Source organism: Bos grunniens, chromosome 22 (genome assembly GCF_055505025.1).
Source record: "Bos grunniens cultivar Pamir isolate PY7600 chromosome 22, Bosgru_T2T1.0, whole genome shotgun sequence".
Taxonomy (NCBI): Eukaryota; Metazoa; Chordata; class Mammalia; order Artiodactyla; family Bovidae; genus Bos; species Bos grunniens.
Genome location: NC_141186.1, coordinates 60,483,595 through 60,495,088, shown reverse-complemented (window position 1 = coordinate 60,495,088; position 11,494 = coordinate 60,483,595). Strand labels below are relative to the sequence as shown.

The following is an 11,494-nucleotide window of genomic DNA, read 5'->3' as shown; positions in this document are numbered from 1 at the left end:
AACTTCCAAAGGAGGGCGGGTAGAGTGGAGAAAACTTACTGTCTCAGCGGAGAGTAGGGGGACAGTGGGGTCCCTGCCTGGTGAGGGCACAGGGGCGTCCAGAGATTCCCCTGTGCAGACATAAACAGGGGGCGGGGGTAGTGGGAGGTCAGTGACCAGTGACGAGAGCCCCCAGCCAGGCCGCGGGAGCAGCTGACGCCCGTCTTCTTGCAGGTGTGCTTCCGGGTCCTGCCGGTGTGCTTCCGGGTCCTGGTGCATCCTCTGACTGTCAGGGGATCGAGGCTCTTTGATGACATGTTTGAGGGCGTGAAGGTTGAAACACGCATGTCCCAAGTTAGGGGGCGGGGCATGCAGACTGTAGAGTCTTGATGTAGATTTATGATTGAAGTGATGTCTCCTTCCGACGCAGAGACTAGAGGCCAGGGGTCTTCAGGTCTGAGCTGAGGACGCACGCCTCCTGCAGAAAGGCTGACTGTGGGCCTCAGAGTCCTTCACTCATCAAAAATATGTGTCCTGTTAAACTAAAGAAACTAAAAGTGCCTAAAAACAGGAGAAAGGAAAAGCCTCCATATGCCTGGATTTTGGCAAGTCTCCGAGAAGTGTAGGTAGAATCCCCCGAAGAGGGGGGAGTGGGTGAATGCTGAGCCTTTCCGGGAAGCCTCAAATTGGCACACTTAACCTGGACAATGTCTAACCCGCTAAATGGCCGAGGAAACGCTTCCGAGCCCGCGGCTGGAAGGTGCTCTGTGGTCCGTGTGGGCTTTAGCCCTGGGGAGGGAGCAGGGCCTGGGGCAGGGCCCAGGGATGGCTGACAGCAAGTGAGGGCAGGATGTTGGGGTGGGAAAGCATTACTTGACAATACCCAAGAAGTTCCCACAGGCTGATCAGAGATTAAAAACCCAATGGAAAACTGCAAAAGATACATATGGGCTGTTAACAGAAGTAGAAATAAAAACGGCCAATAAATTCGTGAGAAGGTACTAAACCTTATTAGCAGTCAAGACAAATCAAATCGGAACCACAATGACATATTTTCACTCAAGAGATGAGCAAAAAGTACTCCGTCTGACATTTATTGCTGGGAAGGCTGTGGGGACCAGCCCCCTAGCATCCCGCTGATGGGAAGCGATAGGGACACAACCTAATTGAGTGCAATTCCTTAATATCTATTAAGATAAAATATGGCCTTACTGTCTGACGCGGCAATCTCACTTTGAGGATTTATTGTGTAAAACGAAAAGAGCCAGTCCTGAAGACTCTAGTGCAAGTGTTTACTGCGGCATGCTGGTGCTGGGAACACCCTGGGAGCAGCCCATCAGAGAAGGGCGTCCCTCCCTCGTGGAGGGTGGCCGGCCCCAGGGAGGGGACAGCCAGGCACATGGTTGAACACGGGGCTGTGCTCTCTGCAGACAAGCTTTGTGGGCTGCACAGCACACCTGGGGAATGGGCTCGGGGAGGCCCCCTGCCTAGCACGCCTGCCACACCTGCCCACACCCTGTAATCACCCTGGGGGGCCCTGGGAGGAAAGCATGCCCCGTTTCTGTAAAAATGAAACCCCAGAGGTGCCTTTAGGTACCCATATATTCCCAGAGGCCTGTGTGATGGGGGTTGGGGGAGACACTTGTTCTTTGTCTTTTGGGGTGTCTTTTTCTGGTTACGGTAAACTCGTCTGATGTTGGCAAGATGAAAATGGAAATTTTAATAAAAGATGTACTCCAATAAAAGCCAGGAGAAAGGTTTATTCAAGCAGATCATTGAATACACAAGAAAACATTTTTCGTGGGAAGAATTCTCTTGGTTTTCTGTGGACGTTTTCTCTTACAAATGAATGAATCAGGCAGTCAAAGCCTGCTTAATAAAATAGGAAATCCAGTTCATCATAAACCTCTTATCAGACTGAGGAGATGGGAGTGATCTCAACTTGATCAAGCAGCGCTGGGACAAAACCCCGGAAAACCCCTGCCTGGTGGTGAAGTGTGCAAAGCATTCCCAGTGAAGCTGGGAGTGGAGGCCGCCACCACCTACTCCTTCCTTGGCATTGTCAACGCACCCTGCTTCCTCCGTGTTTCTGTCACTCCCGTGCCTTTTGCTTGATTCATCAGAGTCATGGGTCCACGTGTTCCTCAGTCTGTTTGGAAGCTTTCATCCCAGCTCGTTCAGAGGCTGCCAACGGGCGCCCCTGCTTACAGACGTCCGGGGCTCTGCTCCTGCGGCTCAACATCCCCCAGGACCCCAGGGACCAGACAGAATCTCAGTCACTTTTAGCTCCTTTGAATGCTTCCATCCCCCAGGTTTCTATGTTCTGGATTATTCGGTTTTCTTTGAGGACTGTCTTTAGTGAAAGTGTTAAGTCATTCAGTCGTGTCCGACTCCTTGGCACCCCATGGGCTGTAGCCCTCCAAGCTCCTCTGTCCCTGAGATTCTCCAGGCAGGAATACTGCAGTGGGTTACGGTTTCCTACTCCAGGGGATTTTCCCCACCCAGGGATCGAACTTGCGTCTCCCACATTGAAGGCAGATTCCTTATTGTCTGAGCCACCAGGGAAGCCCAGGTTGTCTTCAGACTTTATAATAATGCAGTTTCCTCATCTCCCTGCTTCCCGCTTCTTGTTCTCTCCTGGCTGAAGAACGTCGTCAGTGCTTTCCCAGGAAGGGCTTTACCACCAGCCTGTGCGCTCCTGTGCTCAGGAGGCCCGGGCTGCCTTCAGGCCTGCTTCCATCCCTCGATGCTCCCCCAGCCCCTCCTGTCTGCCAGCCCCCGGGTCGAGCTTACTGTCCGGGTTACAGGACCAGAGACTCCCAGACTCCCAGGCTGTCTCCTCGGGGTTCTCCGGAGTCGCGATGCCGCTGAAGGAGCGGGGTGGTCTGGCCGGTTCTGCCCTCCCTGCAGGCCTGCCCAGGCAGCAACTCCTGGAGCTTCTCAGGATGGAGCCTCAGCCCCGTGAGTCACTCCCAGCCCTCGCCTCGCATCCGCCTCTGTCCTCCGAGGGGAAGCCACTGGCCACCTTCCGCAGGCCGCCAGGGACCCGGGCATCCTGACTCCGCCCCCGCTGGCTGGGGAGCGCCGCCCACAGCTCCTCCCCGCTCAGGGGGGCGTCCTGGGCCCCTCTGCCCCGTCCTTCAGTCCTGCTGGTCTCTGGGAAGCAGACGTGGGCTGGCGGGCCGGCAGGGGAGCGTTCAGGTTCAGGGTTCAGCCCGGACAACGCAGGTGGGCTCAGGGCACAGGGCTGGGACTGCAGTTGGCGCGGCTCGGGGGTCTTTAGAGAGAGGGAGGCTGGCGGGCCTGGGCCTGGGCCCCGGAGATGGAGTAGAGGTGGACGCCGGCCTGCGTCTGCACCATGATCATGGCGGAGCCCGCGGGCACGAAGCCCACGTAGGCGCAGTGTGCAGGCCGGACCTCTCCGAGGCCCCAGTGTCCGTAGGCGTCCTGCAGCTCCTGGCGGGTCAGCCCGCGCGCGGCCGCCGCCTCGGCCACTCTGCTGGCTGTGAGGGTCTGCGCCTGCCCCGCCTCTGGCTCCGGGGGCTGGCGGGGCCCCGGGGCCACACGCGGGTCCGGCCCAAGCAGGCGCACCAGCGCCCCCGGAGCGCGGGGGTCCCTCCCGGCCCGGTGGCCGCCCCCTCGGCGGCGGGTTCGGCCTCTCTGCGCGGCGCCTCCCACGAAGCCGGGGGCCTCGCCTCTCACGACCGGCTTCACGTAGGCCAAGGGTCTCGAGGGCAGCGCGGGGCCGACGGGCCCCCCAGGGTCTCCGCCTCTTCCCCCAGGGCAGCGCGCCGCGTAGGGCTGAGCACCTGGAACGGAGTGGGGAGCAGTGAGCCGGGGAGGGAGGCGAAGGGGAGAGGCGGGGCGGGGGGCGGGTACTGGGGGGACAGAGACGGGAGGGGGATGGGGACGGGGTGGGGGGCGGGGACGAGGTAGGGGAGCACGCGGGGCGAGGAAGGGAGGACGAAGAGGGGACTTGGCGGGGGCGGGGGGAGTGGGCGGCCACCTCTCCAGGCTGGGCCTCCCACCCTCCTTCAGCCCTCCCGGCCCCCTGGCAGCCGGGTATTCTAACCCTTGCTGTACTGACCGGTACCTGCCGTCTAGGTTCACTAGAGAGACTCAATCTGAATACAAATGACCGCCCCTGGCAGAACAAACAATTGCCTACGTGCACCGAGGCGGGGGCGGGGCGGGGAGGGGAAAGAGGCCGCTGGGGGCTGGCAGACAGCACCGAAGGGGCCACCAAGGCGTCCTGGAGCTGAGCCAGGCTCCGGCCTGCCCTGGGGTCCAGGGAGAACCGGAGCAGGGGAGCAGTGTCCTCACGGCGGGACTTGGGGCGCAGGGGGTGCGGGGTTGGGGAGGTGGCACCACGTGGCTGGCGTGCCTGGATGACCATCCCTCCCCGAGCAGGACGGGGTGAGGCCCCAGGCCGCGCTCTACAAGGGAGTCCGGGCGACAGGAGGAGCCTGACCGTGCTGAGACACTGGTGTCATCCAGAGGGAGGCCTGGGCTGGAGCGGGATTCGGGGTCACCACCAGAGGGGTGAATTTCCCCCCACTTCTTGGCCAGGAACACTGGGAGCTGAGGGTTGAGAGCCCGGTACTCCACAGAATTCAGCCAAGGCAGGCAAGGACACCAGAGAAAGAAACTGGGTATAGGATTCCAGAGGGGGACGGGGTCCTCAGCTGATGTGGGGGCGGGGGGTCTGGTGGAAGCAGGTTGGAAGGGGGTGACTGATGTCACAGAGCCCTTGATTGTGTTTGAATTTAAATAATCATGGAAAAGTTTGCAGAATTTGCAAATAACAGCCCAAGCAGTACATCCCGAAGAATTCAGAACAGAGGGGTTGACCCCGGTCCCCTGGATGGCTGTGCTCTTAAGTAACAGGTCTGGGGTGAAGGAGCTTGAGTGTGGAAAGTGAAGGGGAGACAGGACACCCGGAGCCCTGGAGGGAAGTCCGGGGGGTCTAACGGGGAAGTCGGCAGTGGAGGCCAGGACCTGGGAACCAGGTGGGCCAAGGAAGCTAAGAAGGGCTGCCCTTCTCCCCAAAATGCCTTCTGTGTTGCAAGCAAATGCCAGATGTGACGCTGGGCGGGATTAAAGTGGGTGTCGGGCACCTGACGTACCTTGATCTGGGGCCATCAAGTGGAAGCGTTTGGTGGGTCTCTGCTCCTCCATAGCAATCTGCCAGACAGGAATGGATCAACTGGAGGCTCCAACATGCCAGGCTCCCCACCCACCCTGCTGGGCACTACCGCCCCCCGCCCCGCACCAGGGTCTGGGGGACGCAGTGTCAGGAGGCAGGGGGTTTGGAGAGATGGTTAAACTGTTTTCAAAGAGCAGCAAGTTGGGTGTGGCCCCGCAGCGGTTCGCTAGGTTGTCTCAAGCTGTCCAGGGTGGGAGTAGATGAGATTACCCTGGGCTGACTGAAGGAAGCTTCCTTCCCCAGAGCCAAGTGGTGAGGAAGTGGGGAGCAGAGGTGGAGGTGGGGGCTGTCTGGGGGGGCCCTCCGAGGGCACCAGAGACACTCCCCCCCGTCAGACAAGATGTGCCCTTTTCCGGGCGCTGGCACCTACCTGGGCTCCCAGCTGTGACTTCAAGGCCGGCTCTGGAGTCTGGAGACACGGAACGACTTCCAAGAGATCCTCCAGGAGAGGGGCCGGGGCTGAGGGTCCAGGGGTCCACAGTCACGATGCTGGTCCTGGGGCGCCGTACCTCCCAGGGCAGGCTGGTCCTCACAGGAGCTGAGCAGGAAACCCTCTGCTCCACGCTCCTGCACCTCTTATAGGGCTGCCAGGAGGGCTGATTGGATGGAGGGGTGGGCCGAGCGAGGCAGGCAGGGGCTTACCGGGAGCTGTTGATTGGGCTAGTTTCCTGCGGCCCAGGGTCACAGACCTGAGCTGTATTGGTGGGTTGATCTAATCATTGCAGAAGAAGAAGAAGGGAATTGAGATTGGGTTAAGTGTGAGGCCGGAGAGTGAAAGGAGGAGAGATTAGACTGGGTGGGCACGGCAGGCGGCGGTCAAAGGAGGCACCTAGGGTGGGTGTTTGGCTGCAGTTGGGAGGATTTAATGGACTGGAGCCAGGCTGGCAGGGACGTGGGGAGACTATGCACCTAGGCCTGAGGGACACAGAACCCCAAACCATCCAGGGGTGTCCAGTCATGGAGAGCAGAGGGGGTTAGACGAGGCGTGATGGCACCTGCCCGGGTTCTGGTCTTGGTCCAAGCACAGTGGATGCCATGATTGGACTGGCCTGTAGTGGACAAGCACCCCAGGCGTGACGGGGGTGAACAGAGGGCGCCCAGTTGGGGCGGCTGGGGGTTGCACAGCCCTCTGGGGTGGACGTGGTGTCTTAGGAGATGCGTTGAGGTGGCAGGTGAGGAAGACCTCTGGGGTTAGAGAGGTTTACAGGAGAGAAGCTGAGTGGGTGGTCTGGACGCGCCCTGGGAGGGAAGCACTGGGTGTGTTAAGTCACACCAGGACACTGCTCTGAGCAGGGAGAGGACAAACGCTGTTCCTACACATTGGGTTGAAGAGATTTGAGCCACCAAGTGTGAGGAACTAAGGTGGAACTCCACCTTTGAGGCTGGAGATCCGAGGCGAGGCTGGGGCTGGAGGCCTGTGCACGACGCTCCCACCACGGTGCTAGCACTGGGGGTGTGAGCTCAGGGTCAGGAGGAGACTGGCAGCAGGAATGGAGACTCTAACACTTCTTCCAAAGCCACTTATAAATACTGCAGTTCCACCGAGTCCCAGTGTTATGTTTGTTTCTTTTTTCATTTTAAAATGATCAGCTTTTTTGAAGTTCAATTTACACTTGGTAAAACACATCCTATTTAAGCACACAGTGCAGTGGATTTGGGTACCCGTATACCCTTGGGGAACCATCAGCACAGCTGAGCCGAGGAACGTTTTCATCCCCTCGGAAAGTGCCCTTGGGTCCTTTTGCTGTCCATCCCTACCCCCAGCCCCAGGCCGCCTGGTGAATTTCCCATCCTGGTGGTCACCTTGCCTGTCCTGAGGTTCTGCAGTCGGCCTTCACGCCCTGCGGCCTAGGCTCCGCCCCAGCAGGACGGGTCAGAGCAGCCTCTTGATCCTGCCTCCTGTTCTGTTGCATGACCGTCCGCTCACTGCCTGGTGGACACTTCGGTTGTTTCCAATCTGGGGATATTATAAAAAAGCTGCTGTGAACGTTCATATACGAGTCTTTATGTGGATATGTGTTTTCGTTTCACCTGGGTGAATGCCTAGAAGTGCAGTTTCTGGGTAAAATATCGCACGTTTGCTTACCTTTGTAAGAACTGTCCTACTGGTTTCCAAAGAGGGGGTTGTCCCATTTCGTATTCCCTCCCTCAGCGTGGGAGGGGTCAAGTGGTTCCATGTCTCTGCCGGCACTTGGCGTTGGCATCCTGCGGACTTTAGCTATTCTATGGTCTGTCTTTTGCACGTCTTTGTATGAATATCCAGTTTGTTCCTCTACCATTTGTGAGATCGGTGCTGCGTTTTTTCTTTCATGAAACTGTATGAAAAGCTTTAAACTTTGTGTGGAGAATTAATTATTATATAATTAGCTAATATAAAAAAGAACCATAGTGCATTGGCCCTTTCCTGCCCATCAAAACAGTGCGGTCTTAGCAAAGGGTCAGTGCTGCCAAGGGATGAGAAAGACACATCGCTGGCCATGCTGAGTGTGCAAAGCGTGCAGAGCGTTTGCCACCCCTGGCCCCCAGGATGGCGGTGCCCAGGAGTCCATGGTTCCCAGCAGGGCCACTCGCCACTCCGGGGCGCTTGCTGCTCCCATTCGACAAGTGGAGAAATGGAGACAAAACAGCGAGGCAGCTCAGCTGCCACGGGTGGAGTAGGATTTCAGCGCAACTCTGCTGTTCGACCCCTTCATTGGATCACAGCCTTATCGGGGCAAAGGGGCTTGTGTAAACTCCGTGAAGCTATGACTCATGCATGTAGGGCCACCCAAGAGGGACAGGTCCCAGTGAAGAGTTCTGACAGGACGTGGTCCCCTGGAGGAGGAAATGACAAACCCCCGCAGTATTCTTGCCTCGAGAAGCCCGTGAACAGTATGAAAAGGCAAAAAGATGGGACACCAGAAAATGAGCTCCCCAGGTTGGAAGGTGCCCAGTGCTACTGGGGAGGAGCAGAAAGTGAAAAGTGAGGTCACTCAGTCGTGTCCAACTCTTTGCAACCCCATGGACTGTAGCCCAGCAGGCTCCTCCACCCATGAAACTGTCCAGGCAAGAGTGCTGGAGTGGGTTGCCATTTCCTTCTCCAGGGGATCTTCCTGACCCAGGGAAAGAACCCGGGTCTTCTGCATTGCAGGAGAGCCACCAGGGAAGCCCCTGGGAGGAGCAGAGGGCAATTACTAATAGCTTCAGAAAGAATGGAGTGGCCTCGCCAAAGCGGAAACAGCACTCAGTTGTGGACGTGTCTGGTGGTGAAAGTAAAGTCCACTGCTGTAAACAAACAGCAGTGTCGCTTAGGAACCTGGACCGTCAGGTCCATGAATCAAGGTAAATTGGACGTGGTCAAGCAGGAGACGGCAAGAGAGCACTGACATATTCGGAATCAGTTAACTAAAATGGATGGGAATGGGTGAATTTAATTCAGATCACTATTATATCTACTACTGTGGGCAAAAATCCCTTAGAAGAAATGGAGTAGCCCTCACAATCAGCAGAAGAATCTGAAATGCAGTACTTGGGTGCAATCTCAAAAACGACAGACTGATCTCAGTTCATTTCCAAGGCAAACCATTCAATATCACAGCAATCCAAGTCTGTACCCCAACCACTGATGCTGAAGAAGCTGAAGTGAACCAGCTCTGAAGTCCTACAACACCTTCTAGAACTAACAACAAAATACATCATTTTCATCACAGGGAGTTGGAATGCAAAAGTAGGAAGTCAAGAGATACCTGTATTAACAGGCAAGCTTGCCCTTGGAGTACAAACTGAAGCATATCAAAGACTAACTGGGTTTTGTCAAGAGAACACACTGGTCATAGCAAACACCCTTTTCCAACTACACAAGAGATGACTCTATACATGGACATCACCAGATGGTCAATACTGAAATCAAATTGATTATATTCTTTGCAGCCAAATGTGGAAAAGCTGTATGCAGAGAGCAGAAAAAAAACCTGGAGCTGAGTGTAGCTCAGATCATCAGCTCTTTATTGCAAAATTCAGGCTTCAATTGAATAAAGTAGAGAAAACCACTAGGCCATTCAGGTATGACCTAAATTAAAGCCCTTATGATTATACAGTGGAGGTAATGAATTAGAGGGATTAGATCTGGTAGACAGAGTGCCTGGAGAACTATGGACAGAGGTTCATAACATTGTATAAGAGGCAGTGACCAAAACAATCCCCAAGAAAAAGAAATGCAAGAAGGCAAAATGACTGTCTGAGGAGGCTTTACAAATAGTCGAGGAAAGAAGAGAAGCGAAAGGCAAAGGAGAAAAGGAAAGATACACCGAACTGAATGCAAAGGTCCAGAGAACAGCAAGGATGGATAAGAAGACCTTCTTAAATGAACAATGCAAAGTACAGGACAACAATAGGATGGGAACGACTAGAAATCTTCTCAAGAAGATTGACGATATAAACAGAACATTTCGTGCAAGGATGGGCATGATAAAGGAAGAAATGGTGTGGACCTAAGGGAAGCAGAAGAGATTAAGAAGAGGTGGCAAGAATACACAGAAGAACCGTACAAAAAAAAGGTCTTAATCACCTGAATAACCACGATGGTGTGGCCTCTCACCTAGAACCAGACATCCTGGGGTCCGAAGTCAAGTGGGCCTTGGGAAGCATCACTACAAACAAAGCTAGTGGAGGTGATGAAATTCCAGCTGAGCTGTTTCAAATCCTAAAAGATGATGCTGTTGAAGTGCCACACTCAATATGTCAGCAAATTTGGAAGAAGTGAAAACTGTGGCAGATTTTCTTTTCTTGGGCTCCACAGTCACTGCAGACGGTGACTGCTGCCATGAAATTAAGAGACGCTTGCTCCTTGAAAGAAAGACTATGGCAAACATAGACAGTGTATTAAAAAGCAGAGATATGACTTTGCTGACAGAGGTCTGTCTAGTCAAAGTTACGGTTTTTCCCGTAGTCACATGGATGTGAGGGTTGGACCATAAAGAAAGTCTGAAGCATGGAAGAATTGATGCTTTTGAACTGTGGTGCTGGAGAAGACTCTTGAGAGTCCCTTGGACTTCGAGGAGATGGAACCAGTCAGTCCTAAAGGAGATCAGTCCTGACTATTCATTAGAAGGACTGATGCTGAAGCTGAAACTCCAAAATTTTCACCACATGATGCAAAGAGCCGAGTCGTTGGAAAAGACCCTGATTCTGGAAAAGATGGAGGGCATGGGTTGGGAGAGAGGACAGAGGATGAGTTGGTTGGATGGCATGATCGAATCAATGGACATGAGTTTGAGCAAACTCTGGGAGATGGTGAAGGACAGGGAAGCCTGGCTTGCCGCAGTGCATGGCGTCACAAAGGCTTGGATGCGACTTAGCGACAGAAGAGCAACAGCTGTTGTTTGTGAGCCCGAGGTCTCAGCCGCTCCCTGTTTTCCTGCCTTCTCTAAAGGAAATCCATAGCCAGTTGAGATCCTGTTTCTATTTAGCTGGAAAATGTGTGTATCACTTCCTGATTGCTGCTGTAACAGACGCTACACACGTGTGATTTAAACTAACCCAAATGTATTGTCTCTGTGTTGCTGTGACGTTGCTCTTCGTACGCTCACCGGCATTCCGCAGACCTGCCTGTCTGCCATGCGGTGCTCTGAGTCTCTGCCCGTCTTCTCTTCCCTTGCTGGGGTCACTGCCAGTTCTCAGCATCTTTGGAATCTGATGTGGTGTTGCTTCACTCCAGTGTTTCAAAAGTGTTCTCTAGCTCATCGGTTGTGTGTAATGGGATAACTTTTCCTGTGATGCTCACTGTGTCGTGAACACCTCGACAGTGTGATTGATGCTCTGTAAATAAATGATGACTTAGAGGCTGGGGAAAAAAGTACGGAACACAGGAGCCGCTGAGCTAATGTTGAGGTTTCGCACTTTGTGAGTTTCTGGAGGCTCTGGGGAGAGTCGTCCCTCTGCCCCGCCGGCCCCTAGAGTCTCCTGTGTGCTGGGCTCACAGCCTCTCCCCTGTCCTCAGAATCTAAAGTCCTCCCCGCCCTGTGATTGGCCGGGAGGGGGCGAGGTGAGAGCTCCTGGAGGCGTGTGTCTTCCACAGGCCGTGGTAAACACATATTCATCTCCAGTGTTCAAAACCTATTTTGGTAAAAAGTTTTTTTTTTTGTCTTCTATGAATTTTCTATACCATTTAAGGAAAACTGTGCATTGTAAAAAATCTCAAATACATCTGCTAAATGTAAATGCAACCCCCAGATTCAGAGGTTACAAACTCACGGCCACTCTTGCTTCTCTCTGCTTGCTGCTGCCCCGACTCTGGGCTGTTTGGAAGTAAGTCCCAGACACCTTGCCACT

General features: G+C 54.6%; 1 protein-coding gene across 1 annotated transcript; it reads right to left on the bottom strand.

Moving 5' to 3' along the window:
* Positions 1 to 1,719: 1,719 nt before the first annotated feature.
* Positions 1,720 to 5,693, bottom strand: PRR20G (proline rich 20G). Its single transcript, XM_086368886.1, has 3 exons — positions 5,556 to 5,693; positions 5,106 to 5,163; positions 1,720 to 3,788 (listed from the first exon to the last, which is right to left on the bottom strand). The coding sequence occupies exons 2-3, from the start codon at positions 5,155 to 5,157 to the stop codon at positions 3,259 to 3,261; spliced, it is 582 nt and encodes a 193-aa protein (XP_086225012.1). The 5' UTR covers positions 5,158 to 5,163; positions 5,556 to 5,693; the 3' UTR covers positions 1,720 to 3,258.
* Positions 5,694 to 11,494: the final 5,801 nt, after the last annotated feature.

What these genes read in the sequence shown, in the direction of transcription:
- PRR20G (XM_086368886.1), bottom strand. Translation starts at nt 5,157, where the DNA reads ATGGAGGAGCAGAGACCCACCAAACGCTTCCACTTGATGGCCCCAGAT. An exon ending in CTTGATGGCCCCAGATCAAG is followed by an intron (nt 3,789 to 5,105) that starts GTACGTCAGGTG and finishes ACTCCGTTCCAG; the next exon opens with GTGCTCAGCCCTACGCGGCG.